This window comes from Xenopus laevis, chromosome 2L, assembly GCF_017654675.1.
Source record: "Xenopus laevis strain J_2021 chromosome 2L, Xenopus_laevis_v10.1, whole genome shotgun sequence".
Lineage (NCBI taxonomy): Eukaryota > Metazoa > Chordata > Amphibia > Anura > Pipidae > Xenopus > Xenopus laevis.
The window spans coordinates 96,844,269-96,867,279 of NC_054373.1; the positions used below are offsets into that span (position 1 = coordinate 96,844,269).

Consider the following 23,011-nt stretch of genomic DNA (forward strand, 5'->3'; position numbering starts at 1 on the left):
AAATCCAATGCATCATTGTCTTAAAAAATTCACAGTGTAGTCACAATACTTTAACTAGATTGTGTTGCATGATATATGATAGTTTTAATAATTTAGGGGGTTATTTATCAAATGTTGAATGTTAGAGATTTTTTTTAACCTTAAATGAACTCGAATGAACTCATAACTCGTTTTCTTATTTGAAAAAACTTTGAAAGAAAAAACTTAAATGGAAAAAACTTGATTCTGCAAGTTGGAGTTGCAAACCCCAAGAACCCTAATTAATCGAGTTTTTGGCAAAAAAACCCCCCTCAAATTGGTTGAGGTTTCAAGCAAAACCCTCCGAAAAACACATGCACATCATGAAGGCTATTAACATTTTCAAATCGTTCAAGGGATCTCTGCCAGGTTTTAGATGTATTTGGACTCAAGCTATTTCCAGGGTCGGGGTTTAACAAATCTCTAAAAATTTAAGCTGTTTTTTTAAAAAAATAAAAATTTTGGCCAAAAAAAACAACCCCCAAAACTTGAATTTTCATGAAAAACAACTTCAACTTTAAAGGGATACTGTTATGGCAAAACATGTTTTTTTCAAAACACATTAGTTACTAGTGATGCTCAAGCAGACTTTTGCACTGAAATCTATTTTTCAAAAGAGCAAACTGACATTTTTATATTTAATTTTGAAATCTGACATGGGGCTAGACATATTGTCTGATGAACTTCAGTCACTCTTTACTGCTGTATTGCAAATTTGAGTGATATCAACCACCTCCCACCCTTTTCCACCCAGCAGCCTAACAACAGAATAATGGGAAGGTAACCAGATAGCAGCTCCCTACCACATAACAGCTCCCTGGTGGATCTAAGAACAGAACTCAATAGTAATTATCCATGTCCCACTGCAACTCCTTCAGTTATATTGAGTAGGAGAAAGCAGTTCCATAGTGCAGCACTGGCTCTTTCTGAAAGCACATGACCAGAGATGGCTGCCTACACACCAATATTACAACCGAAACAAAATACACTAGTTCAGGAATCAAATTTTTTATGGTAGAGTCAATTATTTGTAGTGTGAACAGTGTAATTTAGAAATAAAAACGCTACCATAAAAATCATGACAGAATCCCTTTAATAAATAACCCCCTTAAATCGTATGCAGTTCTACTGTTGTATTCATTGTCAGGAGAATGTAAGAAATAGCACCATGCCTACACCAAATATAAAATAACCATTACTAATTCCAAGTTACATAAAGCAGCAAATCAGAACGAATGAATACAACTGATAAATTAGCGATTTTAAAGAAGAAATGGGATATCACTGGCGGGGGTGCCTAACATTTGGCATTATGATCTCTTACCTGATACCCCAGGCTGGTGCTCCTGTTAGCAGAAAACTGCATTGTCCCATTAGAGTGAAAAGGCTGGCTTTTTGCTTAAGGGGGTTGTTCATCTTTTGAGTTAAGATTTAGTATGATGTAGAGAGTGATATTCTGAGACAGTTTGCAAATATTTGCGGTTTAATAAATTATTTTGCTTTTTCTTAATCAGCTATCTGGGCACTAGAGTCCAAATGACCTTAGCAATCAGGGAGTGGTTTGAACGAGAGAATGGTTTATGAATAGTAAAGGATCTGAATAGAAAAATCATAAACGTAACAATAACAGTAAAATTGTAGCCTTACAGAGTAATCGTTTTTTGGCTGCTGGGGTCAATGACCCTCATTTAAAAGCTGGAAAGATTCAGAAGAAGAAGAAGGCAAATCATTCAATAACTATAAAAATTAAAATGAAGACCAAATTAAAAGTTACTTTGAATGGGCCATTCTAGAACATACTAAAAGTTAACTAAGACATAATTAATTCCTATTGGACGCAAAACAATCCTATTGGGTCTAATTAATGTTTAAATTGTTTTTAGTAGACTTAAGTCATGGAGATCCAAATTATGGAAAGTTCCCTTATCCAGGTTTCCGAGCATTCTGGATAACCTGTACCATATATTCTGTGTGTTCCCTAGAGTTAAACTTAGTAATCAACATTATGGCACTCGTATCCCTCTTAATATATGAATATTATGTTAAATCTGAACCTGATTGCTCCGATTTAGTCCATTTTCAAAGGTTCAAGTAACCCATTCACACAGCGCTAAACAGCCTCCCATACACTTGGGATCCATGCATATTGTCTCCATCCTCTCCTTGCTGTAAATGCACTGACAAGACTTCATCAACCTGTGTGCAAAGACACATAATGGATTTTTGTGCCGGAGAAACAGCCTAGTGTGGCATTAGTCTTACATTTTAATCTGCACACTTTGAAATTGGAGTGTCATGCCTATCTGGATTTAGGCTTGAAATTCCCTGTCTACAAGACCACAGTTCAAAATTCCAGTTCAGAAATTGAAGATTGAGGAAGTCAAATTAATGGAATACCAATACTATGAATGAATATGAAGACATTTGGGCCAATATAATATACTATAGATCAGGGAATTCAGGAGGAGACTAGCTTGTGGGTTTACTTATATGTGGGGGAAGCGTAAAAATCAAAACTAAACTTTAACTAAACCCAATAGGATTGTTTTGCGTCTAGTAAGGATTAATTTTATCTTCGTTGAGACAAAGTACAAGGTTCTGTTATTACAGAGAAAAAGGGAATCATTTTAAAAGATTTTAATTATTTGATTATAATGGAGTTTATATGAGATGGCCTTCCTATAATTGAGGCTTTCTGGATTACGGATTTCCACATAACTGAATCTTAACCAGTATTATTTTCTCAAACCCAGAAACGTGACTATGATGTTATGACAGCCACAAATGACAACAATGTAAGAGCTTTTAACATCTTTTACAATTATTTTTTTTATTTCTAGTGTTTTCAGTACGGTACTCTATCCAAATATTCTATCATGCGTCACTAGACTATGGACACATTACAGAATCTGATGGCTATACATTTTATTTTTAATGCTTTTATTTTGGATTTTCAATAGATAAACATTTGATTGTATGCACATTACTCCATTTTACCATAGATAGAATAGAAGCAGGGTATGAAAGTGAAAGAGGACAAAGTTACTGTACAGTTCCTACAACATTGATTAGTATGCAGGTTAGCTAAAGTACTTTAGGGCTATTTGTTTTAGAATTTCAAATCCAGAGTAGCCAAATGTCTATCAATTTGTCCTGACATCCTCGAGCTATATAGGCTTCTTTATAAAATGATAGAGATGCACCGAATCCAGGATTCTGTTTATGATTCTGCCTTTTTCAGCAGGATTCGGATTTGGCCGAAACCTTCTGCCCAGCCAACTGAATCCTAATTTGCATATGCAAATTAGGGGCGGGGAGGGAAATCATGTGACTTTTTGTCAGAAAACAAGGACGTAAAGAATGTTTTCCCCTTTCAACCCCTAATTTGCACATGCAAATTAGGGTTCAGATTCGGTTCGGTATCCGGGCGAATCTTTCGCAAAGGATTCGGGGGTTCGGCCGAATCCAAAGTAGTGGATTCGGTGCATCCCTATAAAATGATAAAGCTGCATTGACCAATGCCTTTCACGCTTTAGTGGTAGGTGCAGTCAGTCTGTTTCACTTGAGAACAGTAGTTTTTTGGCATAATATAAAAGAGTCTGGAGAAATACTCTGCTTTCTTTGTAGAAGACCATTCCCGAGGTTAGCCCCAGTAGTGCAGTTGCTGGGTAGGTTCAATTGGCAGTACCATAACTTTGGATATAAAGTGAAAGCCTGTGTCCAGGCTATACATAGTTATGCTGCAAATTAAAACTTTCTAAAAATAAAGTGAAAAAATAAAAAGTAAACATTCCTTTAAAAATAAAATTTTTATTACTAAAAAAATGGGAACTGGCACGGTGATCAAGTGTTGCCTGCGCAAATGTATTTTTAAATATCAATGTTTAACTATCCCTTTCATTTTTGCATTTAAAGTGTATTAAATATGCTGATGATAATGGGGTCAAGCAAAGGATTAAGGGCAAATCGTTTTAACAACATTCCTGAGGCTATGAAATAGTCGGAAACATTAGTTTATTTAATACTGCTCCCTTGTGAAAAACGTACTTGGGTCTAGTTATTTGTATTGCTGTGACATCAGAGAGCGCTGAGTAGGTTAACAATAGCCTCAGGGCTCGTGATAGTGTTGCAGATAATAAATGCTCTCGCAGATCTTTAAATAATCTTCTCAAACGTTTTACCTACATGCTCCACTGTCCCGGGGGCAGTTTTCTATTGCTCCATCAGTTTCCACTCAGATGAATTAAAATATGCTGGTAAATCTATGCCCGCTGTAAACATTTATTAGACTTCCAGAAGGTAAAAAGAAACATATCCTCTCCAATGGATTAGAGAGATATAGTGCATTCTGGAATTCTTGGCAGAGCTGGCATAATTTATTTACTGACTGTTCACATCTGCTTGGCAAAACCACACAACAGTGCTTATTTAACCGTGACGCTCTGATGGGAATATCGTCTTTACTAAAGAGCTCTTGCAGTCAGCGCCTATTTCAGCAGAGTTTGCATACAGTAAATTACAGCAATAAGAATGCATAACAATAACATTGCGAATTAGAATGAGGGATGACTGCACTTTGATTGAACTTTTTCTTTTATGAAAGACATCTAAACTGTGAAGAAAATAAAGCCACTCATCTCCCAGCTTGGTTGCGATCATTTCATGCTTTATGCCTCTGCAATGGAATTACAGTGGATAATAAGATAACCATGGGCAAAATAATAAAAAAAAAAAACACTCTTCTGTGCATTGGCTGAGTTCATTGTTGTGTTCTGTTACCATTCTATAATGAAAAATGCAGAAGTAGAATTTCATGGTCAGTCTGTAGGCATATAAACTGCTTGCCATGGCCAGTGTTCTATCTGAATGGGTGAAATAAGTGGGAAGCTTGAATCACTTGTATCACTTGGCTCTTCCAGCAAATATGTACAAAGCTTTGTGCTGTGTTGAGTAAGGTTGTTCACCTTTGAAACACTTTTTTCAGTTGAATAGTTCTAAAAGGAGAAAGCAAGGCTAAAATTAAGTAAGCTTTATCAGAAAGGTCTATATAAATACACCAGTAAACCCTCAAAGTAATGCTGCTCAGAGTCCTCTGTCAAAAAAACCACTTATTTTATTTCCTTCTATTGTGTACACATGGGCTTCTCTATCAGACTTCCAGGGCTAGGGCTTGAGCATGCTCAGTTTGCGCCTCTCTCCCTCTCCTCCCCCCTTTTCCCTCCTCCCCTCTGTGCTGTAATCTGAGCCCAGAGCTATGAGTGAGCAGGGAGAGACTCAGGCAGGAAGTGATGTCACACCAAGCTAATATGGCAGCTGCTATCCTAAATAAACCATGAGAGCTTCTAAAGCTGTTTACTTGGGTATGGTAAAGCATTCTTCAGAATAAATATAGTCTTATAGCATGCACTATTGTGGTTAATCTATTGGCAATAAACTGTTTAGCTTTCCTTCTCCTTTAAGATTGTTCATTAGAAATAAATACATTTTTCAGTTATCTTCCATTTTTTCTTTTTTTACCATTTTCCAGAATTTAAGTTTAGATTTAAGTTTAATGTTCCGGCCTTTGGTGTTTCATTCCAGCAGCTCTGTGATCTTGGGGAAGAGTCTGAACTGTTACAATTTGCTACATTAGTAAATACATTTCTCAACAGTATCTTTGGAATATTAGCAACTATTGTATCAAATTTAACAGCTGTTTCAAATGAAACTCAGGGGCCAAGAAAACAAATTTATTAACTAATGTATCTGTTTAGAACAGTTACAGAGTCAGCGACCCCAGATCTGCTTTAGAAAGACACAAGAAGGTGAAAAATGAAAATGTTCACTTCGATATTAGAAAAACGGTCACAAATAGAAAATAGAAAGTTGTTGAAAAAGTCTTTATTTCTGGTCAAATATCTGAGAACAACTGTACTGAAAAAAGTGAAGGTGAATCATTTTAGAATCATAGGAGCTGATGACAGTTCATGTGATAGTTGAAGAACGCAGCAAGTTTCATGAGTCACATCCAGATGTTATGGTAATCCTATTCCTATGATGACTCTAAGGCTGCAAGGAAACTAAATAACACAGTCCTTGAGATTTTAAGTTGTCTGTTTGTTTAGTCCGTGTCATAGCACACCTGTGTAAATTTAAATGTTACCAAGCATAATATAAAAAGTGACTGTGATGTAAGGTTTTCTACAAATTAATTGCACCATCAACCTCTACACCTGTCCAGTGGGAATTGGGGTGTTTATCCTGTGAGAAGCAGGTTTTAACTGGGAATTTTAGTAGTGCGTGCTGCAGTGTGCAGTGCTTAATTCTTTTGTTTAATCCATAGGTTAGTGTTTCTTTAGCTTTTTGTCAGGGGACCCACATTCATTTGCAAAATTAGCTTTTTGCCCCAAAGTGGATTATCAATGTGGATCATAAGTACAAAGTAAGCGTATTATCCTTATTCCAAATAATAAATCTTCAAGGAAAAAAATGTTTTACATTATGCACATTGGTAAAAATTAAATATAAGTAAATGTTTTTAAAGAGATACTAATAGATAAGTAAAGTTGGTAGTGGGGTGGAGGTATGAGCAAATATAAAGCTGTAAAGTCAAATTAAGAGTTACTACATTGTATCTTATTACCAGGGCACCTTTTGCTATCTGCTCTGCAAGCCTTATTCACAGTGCTGTGTTTGCTAAGCTTTTAGATAGAATGCAATCTGCTAAACAAGTCATCACTACTTTTGCTCTTTTTTTTTTTTTTTTAAGGTTATCTACTGCTCATTTGGTGGAACCTCCAAAGGATTACATTTTAACAACCTGATAGTGGGACTTGTCCTTCTAACAAGAGGTCGAGATGAAGAGAAGGCAAAATGTAGGAGCTTTTTAAACATTTACTGTTATATGAGATATTGATATTATATAGTGTTGATAAGTGCAGACCAACAACTGCAGTTTGGATTTGCCCAGGATTGGGAGGGAATGTACTAACAAATTAGATCTTTAGATTCTTGCTGCTACAAAAACATCAAGTATGCCTTTTGTGTAAAACAGGGTTGACAAAAGCTGAGGCCTTGTTGTCTGTGATGTTGCAGCCATCAAATGTAAAATGTATTTAAGATAATTCAGAATGCTGTGTGTCTAACTATTTAATATGAGAGCCACATCTTTACACAGAAACTAGTGCAACCAAACCAATATCTAATTGGCAATCCAGCATGTATATATTACAACAGCTGACCAAAATATAAAATGCATCTTGCAGTGCATGTAGGTGGTAAAATGACCCTACAGAGTTTCTAATGTAATTAATACCTTTTATAGTAATGGTGCACCTGATAACATGTGGTTGCAGGCTGGCTAGGTTATAGATGTGGTTATATTGATGTTATAAAGATAGCAGGAATTATAAAATGTTAAGGTTAAAAACATGTGTTTGAAACATTGAAAGCTGCAGCCAATACCATAAGTATTGTCACAAAAAAGTGTGTTTTTTAGCAGTTTTCTAATCTATTTTACATTTTTTCCCAGACATTTTTAGCCTCTTTTCAAATGAATCTGGCAGCTGTGTTGTACGAGAGGAAATGGAGAGTATGCTGTGCATGGTGGATGGAGAAGTTCCTTTGTCTCTTAAGAAATGCTTTGCCGAGGTATGTTTCTTAATTGTTACTTTTTTGGATTTTACACTTTCTTGTCCAGGACAAAACTACTAACATTGTATACTGGCACAGTGATTGGAGAAATGATATCACTTTTTAGGATTATCAAGAAAGAATTTGATTAACCTGTCCTGCTGCAATTACATTTGTGCATTTAACTTTTTTCTTTTTATAGAACCAAATCATAAATTGCAGTTAGACATAAATGTATTCGGTTTCATATCTCCAAAATGGAATTTAAAAAAAAAATATATATATAGGTTGAATGCAAAGACCATTGTTGTAGTTGTTTTTGTTATAAATTAATTGATAAGTGTATTTTATGTTATTATGGAAGGACCTTTTTAGACTAGCGTTAACATGAAGCAGTTGTGTACTTAGTAACATTTCTAGATTCACCCTATAATCACTTGCCATTACTATCTAAACTGCATGCCCCTCTGACCTCCATACTCAGGCAAAGACCTTTGCATCAGCCTTAATTTGTTCTGTCAGATTTGACCTTTAATATTTTCGCCCACAAATCTAGAGAGATGAGTCATGTCACTGATCTGTACTTCAGGACTATAATCATGAACGCAAAGGGGAATTACGCAGACAATGTTACAGTTCAAATATTAGGTTTAATTCTGTACCAGAAATAAATAGGAAACGTATCACAATTTTTATTTCTTTAGGACTTTGTAATGCATAAACTTGAGTTAATGCCATTTACGGTTTATTGGCATGTTTTCATTACAACCATGAAACCCGGTGATTTTATGAAAAATTATTTTGGAGATGCATTTATCATTTATACAACACATGCAGCTGTATACCCCAACATTAATAAAGACTGAGCATATTTGCCAGGAGAGGATCTCAAGAAGTACCAGCATTAATGCTATGCATACAGGGATTATTTTGCTTCCTGTTATCCAGCCATGACATTTTTAAATATAGAACAGCACAAAAAATATGCCTTCTTGTACACATATGCCCCATTCACAACCTATAAAGAATGACACACATCTGAGTTGTTTGAGTCCACACAATACCAACATACTGTGAGCAGTAAAGTGAATGCTCTGTATTTTGTCACGCAACCAAATACCCTGGCAACTAATAAAACATTTACAAATTAGCATTAATATTAAAGGGCAACTAAAGCCTAACTAAAGTTGTAGGCTAGAAATGTTGTACATTATGTGTTGAACTTTTTATACCAGACCAAGGCAACCACAGTCCTTTAGCAGTAAAGATCGGTGCCCCCAAAGATGCCCCAGTAGCCCCCAACTTTTTTGCTGCTGATTCATTGAACATGCTCTGTGCTGCTGTCACTTACTGAGCTTAGGGGCTGACACATAATATATTGTTTATACTAAAAATAAAATTGTCACAATATAAGGCTGATTAGTAATGAATACAGTGTTTTGTCAATCCACAACATTTTAGAGATTTTGTAAGAATCCCTTAAAAGATGCAACTTTGTAATAGGGATAAAATGTTTTATTTGTTTGTTTACACCCAGAAATAGGAGTCCTTTTCATTTACACTTGCTCACTATGTGCAACTGTTTCCAATTGGATCCTGCTACAGAGTGATGGCCCTGTGGTATACATCAGAGTATGGGCTGTCTGATGGGCCAGCATGGACTATAAACTTAGGGATAGTTTAAAAAAATCATTTGCAAAGTTGTATCTTTAAGGGATTAGTACAGAATCTTTAAATCTAGTGGGTTAAAGAGGTTGTTCGCCTTTATGATATAGAGAATGATATTCTGAGACAATTTGCAATTGGTTTTAATTTTTTATTATTTGTGATTTTTGAGTTTTTTAGTTTCTTATTCAGCAGCTCTCCAGTTTGCAGTTTCAGCAATCTGGTTGCTAGGGCCCAAATTACCCTAGCAACCATGCACTGAATTGAATACGAGAGGCCTGAATAGAAAGATGAGTAATAAAAAGTAGCAATAACAGTACATTTGTTGCCTTATTGGGCATCTGTTTACAGATGGGGTCAGTGACCCCCCCCCCATTTGAATGTTGGAAAGGAGAAGAAGGAAATAATTCAATTACTATAGAAAATAAATAATGCCATTCTACAATATTCTAAAAGTTAACTTAAAGGTGAACAACCCCATTAACTTTACAACGCCTTTAAGGCCAATGGCATACAAGGCATTTGCCAACCACATGAAATCACATTTGACAAAAAGCCCCCACGTTCATTGTCCTAAAATGCAATTCTGGAAAACAAACAGGTGCTCTAATATTCCTATCTGTGTTTTGTTTAAGTTTCCTCTCCAGAGAAGAAACTAAATGAAAAACTCAGGTGGCAGTATTCAGAATTAAGGTGTATGCCAGATGTAGTTGCTAACACTAATTAGAATAGATGCACCATGTGCTCATACACAGTCTGTATTACTTAATCATAATTTATCTGTCACTATGGCCCATAACCCATAATCACATTTTTCATTTGAACTTTTCAGGGTGAAAAGGTGAACTATGATAAATTCCGAAATTGGCTGCTGCAGAATAAGGATGCATTCACGTTTTCTCGATGGTTGCTCTCTGGAGGAGTCTTTGTTACCCTCACAGATGATAGTGACACTCCCACTTTTTATCAGACTTTAGCTGGAGTTACACACTGTAAGTAATCTGTAATGTTTCCTGCTTTTCTAGTAAAATACACTTGCTTCAGAATTGCTGCGTTTTGCTTTACTATTGCTTCAGAAATGTATTACAAATATTCTTAGCTGAAGATGGATGTTAGTCGAGTTTCTTAAATCTTGAAGTATTTTGGAACCAGTAGGTCTGCTATAACTTAACTCTTGTGACATCCTCCTGCTGTATTCTGTTTAGAATATTAAAATCAGTGGTCAGTATCTAATCAGAATGGAAATGTTCAGGAACTTGACTGTATAAAGATGTACCACAATAATGAATGCAGTGCATCTCAAGATAGGAATACACTGTAAGATTCACTCCTTTGAAAAGGTTGCAAAAGCTTTTCGTCTTTACTTTTCGTCATGGACAGCACCATTCACAGGAAAGTTTTCTTTAAAACGCCTTTATTTAGACATGGGCACCGACCCAGAAAAACACAACATTTCAACCGACATTGGACTTTTATCAAGCCATTTAAGCAGAACCTGTGCACAATTATTTATACATTGTAGCGTATTGACCCCTACTGGTGTCTTTTCGCATTTATAACACACAATTTATCACATTTGTAATCCACCACAATTGTTTCCAATCAAGTCCACAAAAGGATATTCTATAGTTTATCCACCTCAGTGCAAAAATTCTTGTTTCCACTTTGAGTCACTGTGTAAGGTCAATTTTAACTTTGTTCTGGTACAGTTAATCTGATTATAGAATTCTTCCAGGGTCCAACGTGGCCCCTTCGATACTACAAAGATATCATCGATAAATCTGTACCAACACAAGCAGCGCGCTTAATACAATTCGTTGTTATACACGTTTCCTCAAATGCATTCATATAAATATTTGCATAAGACAGGGCCACGTTGGACCCCATATCTGTACCCCTAATTTGCAGAAAGAACTGAGCCCTAAATATGGAGGACCAATTTTAGACAGGTTAAGACAAAATCTTTTTGCGAGCCGTCCAGAGATTCATCACGTTCCAACTCCACGCGGATCGCCTCTACACCCCCATCATGTGGGACGGAGGTGTACAGGCTCTCCACGTCGAGGGTAACCAAAATTATGTTTTCAGGTAAAATTTTTACACTCTTTAATTTTTGACAAAAAAATCCCCTGTATCTTTTACATAATAGTGATGTTGTAACACATAGGGGTTAATAATTTTATCAACAAAGATTGACAAGGGTGACAATATTGAATCTATGCAGGACACAATAGGTTGCCCGGGGTGATTATCCAAGCTCTTGTGAATTTTTGGTAATATATAAAATACTGGAGTGATTGGATAATCGTTTTTAAGAAAATCCCCCAGGGTTCCATCTGTTATTCCAGCATCCCAAGCATTTTTAATCAATGTTATTTGTAGTCTTGTCAGAAAGCTGATGCTCTATTTCTTTGATATAGTAATTTCTATCCATAACCACCAACGCCCCTCTTTTATCTGCCTGCTTAATAACCACACATCATTAAAATCATTACTTAAATCATTAACTTTAAATATACCACGTGTCAGATATTTTCTGTTCTATCACCGCAAAAGCACCAGTTCTATAACCTATTCGCCATCTGTGTCAAATTGTGATGATACAGTCTGTAGGCCTGGACATAATAATCACAGAAGGAGAAATAGAAAGCTTGGAGACTGTTTTTGGGGTTTTTCTGTTATTTAGCTTGTTATTCAGCAGCTCTCCAGTTTGCAGTTTTTGCAATCTGGTTGTTAGGTTCCAAATTCCCCTAGCAGACATGCACTGATTTTAATAAGAGACTGGAATATGATTAGGAGAGGACCTGTACATAAAGATGAGTAATAAAAAGTAGCAGTAACGATAAATGTGTAGCTTTACAGAGTATTTGCCTTGAGCCACCATTTCGTGATGGTCTGTGTGCTGTCTCAGAGATCACCTGACCAGAAATACTACAACTCTAACTGTAACAGGAAGAAGTGTGGAAGCAAAAACTCTGTCTGTTAATTGGCTCATGTGACCTAACATGTTTGGTATGTTTGTGTGCACCATGAATCCTACTACGATCCCAGGGGGCGGCCCTTATTTTTTAAAATGGCAATTTTCTATTTATAATTACCCAATGGCACATACTACTAGTAAAGTATATTATTATGAAAATGTTTTATTTACATGAAGCAGGGTTTTACATATGAGCTTTTTTATGCAATTTCTTTTTATAGAGACCTACATTGTTTGGGTGGTATAGTTCTCCTTTAAGGGTGATTGACCCCTTTAAGTTTTTTTAATTTTGCCTTGCTTCCAACATATTCCAGTGCCTTGTTATATGCATGTTATGTAGCACTTTATATTAGTTTAAAAAGAAATATTACAAAACAAAATTTCAGTTTATGATTTATTTAACAGCAGTGGATTTATAGAGAGTCTGAATACTTACAAAAAGCACTATATTTAAAAATGTTCCTGTCTTGACAGAACTTTAATACATGGGTCGGCTCGTTTTTAGCAGTTTTATTGTATTTTGTATGTTTACTGAATAGTTCAGAGCAGATTTTAAGCAGCCATCTGCTGAGATTTAAAATGAGTGCAAATGAAAATTGCAACCAGCAGCTCTACGTTTTTAAAAAATATATCAAGCTGAATCAAGGTATGGAAACCTAACATAAATTATACTTCAATGAAGAATAATTTTCTATAAAGTGAGATTGCTAGTTAGCTATAGTTTTCCACTGCGAATACAAGTTGATTACCAACTTGTGAGTTTTTATAAATGCTCTCTTTAATGCATTAACGTCAGCTGAAAGTTAATTGTACCACTTCTTATGCTTAAAAGGAAACTTAGAACAACTTTTAAAACAAATGTCATATATTTTTGGCAAAAACTGAGCATCAATAAACCTTTTCCTTTCTTATGATGATAAATTGTGAGCATTTATTGTAGTTCAGTTGACCAGAATGGATTACACCCCAAGCTCTACAATTCCCAGCACCCCTCTTTTTTAGAATGACACATACTTTTGCAACTGTATTCACGTTTCAGCATTAGGTGCCTTGCATGCTGCAAATAATTACTGCAACTTCATCCCACACCCAGATTTACAATAGATAAAGGTATGTACTGGGCAGGAATTGACTATTTTCCCAGAGACTCTAATAGTGGCTTTGCAATGTGAAATATCAGAACCATTTGAATGTGTGTGACTGATTCAGACCAGACGTGCCAGCAGCCCATGATGATCTGCACATGAAACATGTTAGTGTCCAGCTAGAAGTAGTTAAGCAGCAAGAACTTTTTATTTTTCTCTCTCTCATCCATCTATAAGAACATGACTAATTCAGAAATCAGCAGCCATAGGCGTTGTTTTATACGTGTTATGGAACTCTGAAGTTACTTAGTCAATTTAAGTTTGTAACAGACACTTGGCTATAAACTGTACTTCAGCCCCTCAATGTACAATTAATTCTAGTGATGGGCGAATCTGACCCACTTCGTGTTTTTTTTCATCACTAAAGTTATTTCATATAATATATAAATTTCATTTAATATACAAATTTCATTTAATCATTTCAGCCATTTGCCAGTAATATGCAACTGGCAAACTGATAAAAACACCATTGATTGATATAATATATTTAACAGGTTATTCATGGCTTCTGTGAGTTTGAGTTTAAAACAACATTGTGAAGTTGAGTAGAAAAAGCTATAAAAAGGCTCCTAAAAATAAAAATGAATAAATGTGAACAAATGGCCTAATGTGGATTAGAGGCGGTTTAGGTAAAATGTAAAATGAATGCAAATGACAATATATAGCCATTCAGGCAGTTATTCCACTTTTCCTCTATTCACTGTAAATGTTTTAACCAAGAAGGTTAAAACAGTAGCAAATAGGGATGGGCGAATTTTTTTCGCCTTGTGTCGCCACAGAAATGATGCCCATAGACTTGTTTGGCAGCGTGCGACAAAAAAAAAACACGCTGCGCATCAAAATGTTTTTTGTCGCCCATAGACTTTAATGGGCGTCGGCGACATTTCGCCGGCAGCTCATTTTTGGCGAAGCGAAACCGGTCAAATTTGCCCATCCCTAGTAGCAAACTAGATATAATTTGAAACTCTTGCTGTATGCACAGACATTATCCATCGTATGCATTCTACAAACTTTGTGTGTAGAGGAGTGAGTGTGCTAGCATACATAGAATGTGGATTGATCAGACCCCTCCCTTTTGTATGTTTGTAGCTTATTTGGCCAGATCAGTTGCACTCAGAGTGCTCCCACAAGCCCCCTTTATTGTGTATTATTGTAGCACATAAATAGATTACATAATTAATAATATAATATAATTCATAATATATATTTGCTTGAATAAATAAAATAAATTTGTATCATACATTGTAATAGGGAATATAATAATTGTTTTTCTCAGTCAGTTTAATATCCTTATTGCATCTGCGAAATGCACAATTTTTATTTATTTTTTATCACTGTAAAAAATTCTGGTTAAATCAGTTAAAATAGTTTTTCTGTGGTGTTTTTTTTTTTTTTTTACTGGAAACAAGTTGATTTCAGAAACGATTAATAAGAACCGTCTACACTGGCTTATGCTGATTCTATCCACTCTAGTTATCTTCTTACGTTCTCAGTCATTCAACGTCACCTTAAGAAGATCCCTAATATCCTTAGGTGATTACATGCCTTACTGCATTATCTCTACTGTGCCACGCAGTGTTGTTCAAGAGAATGTAAACGCATTCGAATCTTTGATGTAAAATGCACTGGTGAACATTATTATATCATGTCAAATACCAAAAACTCCTTCTTCGTAAAATGTGAGAAGTATGGTATGTTTTTTCTGCTGCAAGCCAGCACGAGTCTTCCCTATAGGTAGGTGGTCGCCACTGATTTATGGTAATAGCATAGTACTATTGTAAATGTGTAAAGGTAAAATTTTACCTATGTGACTGTGAGATTTTTCAGTGGTTATGTTATTTCATGTCATACCATTATTTTCTGTGTTTAGTTCAAGTATCTTAAAATAGATTGTTATTGTTGAGTGTTGTGTATTTTGTTTTGTTAGAAGTTTTGTCTTCAGCATTTTGGCTGAAATTGAAAATTTGAGGTTATTTTATATAATACATGTTTGTTTACAGGCACACATGTCAAAGTTGTGTTAGACTTAAGTATTTCTTTACACTGGTGTTTTTCGCATGTGATTCTTCTTGACAGTAGTGGTTTTGGTTGCGATGTCTGTATCTTGCAGACCTGTAATGTTATTGTCATTAAAAGGAGCAAGGATTAGAAGGTCACAATGAAGTGACTTGTCATTTGTAAAACTTTTATAGCATATACAGTATTGATTTATTGATTTTTTTTTTTTTTATTGTTGGGAACTTGATTCTCTTATTTGTGTATATTGGGATCCAGTATTTGAAATTGTAAACTACCATATTGAAGGGGAAAAGTGATGGCAAGAATTTTCAGAGATTTTATAGTGGGGCAATCTTATCAAGAGTGGATTCTTGTGAGCACACACACACACCGTTAAACAATTTTACACGGGATAATGTTTCGAAGTAATACAAAATTAAGCTTGGATATAAATTATGCATTATTTGCATTATGGTTGAGTGTGATTGACCATTTTGCATTAATATTAAAGGGGAATGAAACATGGCAATTTGCACCCAAATTTTTCACATTGCATTGGTGTCAGAAATATTTGGGTGCTTATCTGAATCCATTTCTAATGCATCTAAAATTTAAAAGCAGAATTAAGCTGGAGCCTTCACTATCAAAATTGTCTGGTAATGTGTGTTTGGCTCTAGCTCTTGTGTTGACAACTCTCTGATACAGGGCTGTTATGCAGGTAAAATAAAAGAACATAAATATGGATTCAGCCATATCTCAATGTTGCTAAATAAATCTTCAGATTTGGCTGAATCCTGTCTTGTTGTTTAGATTTGACTGGACTATCCCAGCTCATATATCATAAAGACAGGCATGCTATTATCATCATGCCCTGTTGACAACCAAGTCATTATGTTGACAAGACCTGTCTGAACCGATCTTGGAACAACCAGTATTTCATGTAAAGGTACTTTGAAATCTGCACCATTAGTGAGTATTATGGCTTTGACATAGCATATTTGTTATGATCTTTACAGTGATTAAAAAAGAGAAGTGATGTAATTTTAATTTACATTAGATGTATAAATATTACAATGTAATATATATGTTTTTCATTTGCTTTGCGTTGACAGGATGCGTATGCATATTTATTTGAATGCACTGAACGTTTTTTCTCTAAATTTGTAGTGCATACCCTTTGCCTTGAAAGAAGTATTTTTTCTAGGGTACTACTACCCCCCTCCCACATCTATAAATTAAGTGTGTCACTGGTTGTGTGTGAAAGGTTTATTTCTCTGTAATAGGAATGCCAGGGTTTATTTTCACTCCCAGTCCAGACCTAGTATAACCTGTTTAGAGAGAGTGTGACGTCATTATATTTCCCCTGTACGGGGCACTGTTAACAGCAGTAGCATACAGGCAGCCACTGTAGCAACTGCCATGTTCATGCATAGAACAATGGATGCATAAGGGAGGAACTCCATGATGCATCTTGAGCCGACACGTTGCATCCGACGTTTCGATTTTATGAAGAAACAGGAAGTGATGGACGCGCTGCATTTTTATCCGACAGTCGGATAAATGTAGTTTTTACCTGCGATTTCTCCTTCACTTCCTGTTTCTTCATAACATCCGACACGTCGCATTTGTTTCGTCGCATGTCGGCTCCAGACGCATCGTTGAGTTCATCCATAAGAAAAGAAGGATCCATTTTTGTCAACTGTGTAGTAAATTATAGGCTTAGGCCTATGGCACATGGTGTATTCTCTGACCGTGTAAAAAACGTTGGCAGAGAAAAGGCCAATCTGACTTTTGTCTGTCCTGTATGGAAAGGGACAGGAATAAAGTTGGGGTTGATTTGACCAGAAAATGTTTAGAGTTGCATTTTTTAATTCATTTGCCCAAAATCTGCCTTGTGTGCGCAATGCCTCAATCATTTGTCTCACTTCACTGTAAGGATGCAAGATTTATAGGCCATAGTTTCACTTAGCACTCCATTTTCCATTTAAAAAGTGTAAATAAACAAAATAAAAAACAAAATAGAGCTGGGTCAGAGTGGGCATAATTCCTATTCTATTGATAGAATTAATGTTATAGCTGAAGTTTCTGTTTGTTGGAGCCCGATTCCCCTGCATCTGTTCATGTATATTCACTTGCTTTCTAGCTATAAGAAACTGATGCAGCAGGGAAGAGATAAAAGATGTAAAATAATAACTATAAAACACTAAAAAGAGTTTTTTGCAGGCCCCTAGTATTGGAGGTTGATGTGCTAGGGTATCTTGCTTAATAGAAGTAGTAACAGGCAACACTTGGATTATTACCATCTGCACACATAACTATTCTTTCTCTTTCTATGTTATTTTTCTTCTGCTGGAAAAACATAACATTTCTTTCAAGCACTGAACCATAACAATTGGTTGACTCCATAAATAACCCTGGGCCAGGGCTGCCCAACTGGAGGACCACAGGCCAGATGTTTCCCCTCCATGGGATTGTTACAGCCTCCCACACTGCTCAAGGCCTGCGTAGGATTTTTTGTATGACATCATAATTTGTAATATTATTTGGCCCTCAGATATACTGTATGGCAAATTATTGGCCTATACATGTACATTTCACTGCACTTCCCTAAGCCATTGTTTGTGTTTTACAGGGAAAGTTTATTTTCCTTGTATACTATTTTTTTAAAATATTCAGCTGTATTTTACTGATACCAAAGTGGCTATTAAATGTGTATTTGTGTGCCTCCTTTATCCAAATATAGCTTGTATAGTTGTTATTTGAGTAAAAATAGAATTCGTCTTTAAAGGGATACTGTCATGATTTTTATGATGTAGTTTTTATTTCTAAACTTGCAGTACAGCAGTAAAGAGTGACTGAAGTTTATCAAAGCACAAGTCACATGGCTGGGGCAGCTGGGAAACTGACAATATGTCAGATTTCAAAATTAAATATAAACAAATCTGTTTGCTCTTTTGAGAAATTGGATTTCAGTGCAGAAGTCTGCTGGAACAGCACTATTAGCTGAAGAAAAAAAAACATGTTTTCCCATGACCGTATCATACTGCCGGTACTACTAGGCAGCTTGATGTTCTGTTGCCCGAGAGGGTTAGCTCTTTTGAAATTGAAGGTGATAGCTGATAAGGTGCATTAATATTATTAAACAGCATTTCTTTTAATATTTTTATTTCCTATATCTTGCTTCTATCATATCATTAGGGAGGGGGCACACTATAAAAACAACATTTCTATTTCTAAAATTGTAGAAAAATAATAATCCTGTTTGGAAAATAGATGCATTTAAATGTGCTAATATCATGGGTTTCATAGAAACAAAACTGCAAAATACTTGTGTGAAACGTGTTTTTTGTTTTTATAACCTGTGACAGTTTACAGTTGCCAAATGGTCAGTTTGGCTTTCAATGCATGAAGCCCAATGTCTAACACAGGGCTAGTGCTTGACCTTAAATTACCAGATTAGACAGAGGGTCCTGTTTGTTCATTCACCCAATTATCATGAACAGACACCAGTACGATAATCAGATAAATGGATTTACCCACGTGTCTCACTGGAATTAAACTGATTGAGACCTGTTGTAAGTAAAAGATTTACTTTTACTATTTTAAGGCAAACACCTCACTTAAGTCCAGACTGTATAGTCAACAAAATACACAAACTAGCTTCCTATATCTTGCCTTAAATTTGAATTTAGTAACTTCATTGTATAAATGTACACAATGTACAGGTATGGGATACATTATTAGGAACCCATTATCCAGAAAGCTCTAAATTATGGATCCAAACTAAAATATAATTAATCCTTACTGGACGCAAAATCAGTCTATTGGGTTTATGATTTTTAAGGTATGGAGATCCAAATTAATTCAAGATCCGTTATCTTTAAAACCTCAGGTCCCAATGACATTATTGGGGGGGGCAGCATGTTTGTGAACTAGAGTTGCTTACATGATCAAAGTAATGTACCGTATATACTCGTGTATAAGCCGACCCGTGTATAAGCCGAGGTACCTAATTTTACCTACAAAAACTGGGAAAACTTATTGACTCGCGTATAAGCCTAGGGTGAGAAATAAAGCTAAAGACTCTCTGTGTCTATATATTTTTTTTTTTTGGTGAAGAGAAACGGGTCAGATTTGCCCATCACTAATCAGAAGCCATTAGCAAGTACAACTTGACTGCATTTTGGGCCAGAGGGAAAGATAAGCATGCAACGCAGCACTGTCTAACCAGCAATTTCTCCAGCTGAACTTGAACTACAACTCCCAGCAAGGCTTTGCCATAGGAAGAGACATCAACGAATGCTGGAAAACTATTCTCTACGCCAGATATGTGACACTTTCAATAGAGTATTTCCAATATAATTTAAGAAACGCACGAACATTGACTGAATTTACAGCCAGATCAGCAAAATTTGGGGTGTTAAAGCGGGTTACCTGCCCCCTGCTGTCATTGAATTACAGATGTGTGAGCACAGGGCCATTGCTATGGTGCCAGCATCTTTCTACCCTAAGCCACTTTGTGTACATATAGAGCAGTTTTCGTCCCAATAGAGGCGACTGGATAGCCTGGGGCTAAACTTCACCCTGTAATCCACGTGACATAAATGCACAGCTCCGCTTTCCCTTACACTGCCCGTAGTCCCAAATCGCTACTTACACCTTCTCCAAGGCTGTAAACTCCAAACCTTTTCCGTCTATTAAAAATCGCGCAAATGTCATCACGCGAAACTGGCGTCACAACTTCACGTACGCGTATTACCTAGCTGCATTGTGGGAGCGACGAGCAGATTGTGTAACTAAATGAGAAGGGGCTGGACTCAGTGTGGTGGATAGTTCCCTCAAACATTTTACCTGTGCCCGCTGCTTTTGTTAGATACAAAATAAAACTTTCTGTGGTCTTAGTTACACATCTCAGCTCCCTATATTTCCTCAGAAGTCGTTTATAATGTCACAGCAGAGCTCCGAATTAACAGGGAAATGAAAAGATACATGTTGGTGGTTGGCAACAATACCTGCCGCCAGCTGCTGCTTCCAATTTGACCAACAAAGGAAAGATTTTTTACACAAACTTGGGCCAGGTGAAATTAACAGCTGTCAACCATTCTTATTTTTTTCTTTATTTCTACTTTTCTTGTGCTCTGTTCTCAGTTCTCCTTTTATGCATTCCTCTGATTTCCAAGTTTTGCAGGCAATATTAGAGTTGGCCCCAGCAGGGCTGGGGGCGGAGCGATCCTTCCATTGGCTGTAATCGGCCAATGGAAGGATCGATCCGCCCCCAGCCCTGCGTCAGTGAAGCAACCCGGAAGATCAGTCAGTGCAGGAACCGATTCGGCTGAGAAAGGTGCGCAGGGCTGGGGGCGGATTTGCGGGGGGGGGGGGGCTTTGCAGGAAATATTTTATGTGCAGCATTTTCTTCATACTGACACGTTCCTATGATTTTTATAGGAACGTGTCAGAATCGCGTTTTTTTAACTGACCCGCGTATAAGCCGAGGCAGCGTTTTTCAGCTTGTTTTGGGTGCTGAAAAACTCGGCTTATACGCGAGTATATACGGTATGTATGTATATGTATTTGTCATATTATTTTTTAAATAACATTGTTTTTGCAAAATGTAGAATATTCTGTGGGACAATTGCCTTTTAAGTTGTTGCCACAGTAGTCAGAAACCTATTTAAAATCTTACTTTCCATCCCAGGTGCCTTGGGGGCACATTTAGTTAGCTCGAGTGAAGGATTAGAATAAAAAATACTTCGAATTTCGAAGGTTTTTTTTGGCTACTTCGACCATCGAATTGGATACTTCGACCTTCGACTATGACTTTGAATCGAACAATTCGAACTAAAAATCGTTTGACTATTCGACCATTCGATAGTCGAAGTACTGTCTCTTTAAAAAAAACTTCGGCCACCTACTTCTCCAACTAAAACCTACCGAGCACCAATGTTAGCCTATGGGGATGGTCCCCATAGGCTTTCTAACCAATTTCTGATCGAAGGAAAATCGTTCGATCGATGGATTAAAATCCTTCGAATCATTCGATTCGAAGGATTTAATCATTCGATCGAACGATTATTCTTTCGATCGATCGAACGAATTGTGCTTAATCCTTCGACTTCGATATTCGAAAATTGAGGGTTAATTAACCCTTGATATTCGACCAATAGTAAATGTGCCCCTTAGTGTTGCAAGCTTATAGGCACGCTTATCTCCAGAATCAAGCTGTGGTTCTCAGATGCTGTGTTGAGAGCCCTCAATTGACCCTCAATTGTTTCTGCAACTTTCAGCTCCAAGGCACATCAACTAAAGATTTCTAAAGCTCACTGAACACATTGGCTGTGTTTAGTAATATGTGACCAATAATTCTGCAACTAAAAAGTTATGAAATGGAAGTTTTTCATAATAGGGCAATTGTTGAATTGCATTTATTTTGAAACCCACTACACTTAGGGGCAGATTTACTAAGGGTCGAATTTTAAAGTACAAAAAACTTTGAAATTCGACCATCGAATTAAAAAACTTCGAATTTGAATATCGAATTCGACGTTCTTTCAACAAATTTGGCAATCCTGCGGTTGAACAAAAATCGTTCGTTCGAACTATTAAATCGTTCGATCGAAGTATTAAATCATTCGAATCGAACGATTTTTAGCGATCGATCGAAGGATTTCTATTTGACCAAAATAAACTTAGAAAAGTGCTGTGGATGGTCCCCATAGGCTAACATTGCAATTCAGTAGCTTTAATTTGGCAAAGTATGAAGTCGAATTTTTTTTTAAAGAGACAGTAATTCGATTATCGAATAGTCGAATGATTTTTACTTCGAATCGTTTGAATCAAAGTCGAATATAGACTATTCGATGGTCGAAGTACCCAAAAATTTACTTCGAAATTTGAACTTTTTGACATTCGAACCATTCACTTGAGCTTTGTAAATCTACCCTTAGATTGTCTTCTTGATACATTCTTATTTCCTGAGCTTCTCTTTAGCGCTGACTCACACGGATCTTTGAAAATTTCTAGGAGAAATGGGCTTTTTTGAGTCGGAACAAAGGAAAAATTCTAGAGACTGTGGTTATTTTTATTAAGCCTATCTTTTTTAATATATAGGCACCCATAACACTTAAAGTTGTCACCCTAGGTATCTATATATAGATACAGCCCTGAGCTGAACCATGGAAGGTTACAGACCTCAAGCATTGTTCACCAAGCTTTCCATCTCCTTGTGTGTTTTTCTTGTGTTCGTTAGCACTGCTATTTTTGTCTAAATTTCTATGAATGGTTTTCCTGTTTAAGGTATTTTTAAGACCTACTATTATGTCACATGGATTCTGGATGAATCTAAAATTGGCATATAATTAAAATTTGAGTACTCTGTGTTGCCTGAGGTTTCAAGATTTAGGTAATATATGTTTGTTCAAGGCTATATTTTTCTTAAATAAGGTCCATTCATTTTCCATAAAACTGAAGTTTTATGTTTATTTTTTTTTTAAAGAGTTTTTCAATTGTTTCAAAAGAAGTTACTGATTCATCCTCCTTAAAATTGCAATACTGCTGTTTTTGTTATATTGTGTTAAAAGTTCTGTGGTCAAATGAT

General features: G+C 36.2%; 1 protein-coding gene across 3 annotated transcripts in view; it reads left to right on the forward strand.

The window, feature by feature from the left end:
- Nucleotides 1-23,011, forward strand: part of usp32.L (ubiquitin specific peptidase 32 L homeolog) — a 112,183-nt gene that overhangs the window by 35,379 nt on the left and 53,793 nt on the right. For all 3 annotated transcript variants that reach the window (XM_041582229.1, XM_018246844.2, XM_018246845.2), the window contains exons 3-5: nt 6,767-6,872; nt 7,529-7,647; nt 10,127-10,286. In XM_041582229.1, the coding sequence (XP_041438163.1) occupies nt 6,767-6,872; nt 7,529-7,647; nt 10,127-10,286 (385 nt within the window). The remainder of the gene's footprint in view (nt 1-6,766; nt 6,873-7,528; nt 7,648-10,126; nt 10,287-23,011) is intronic.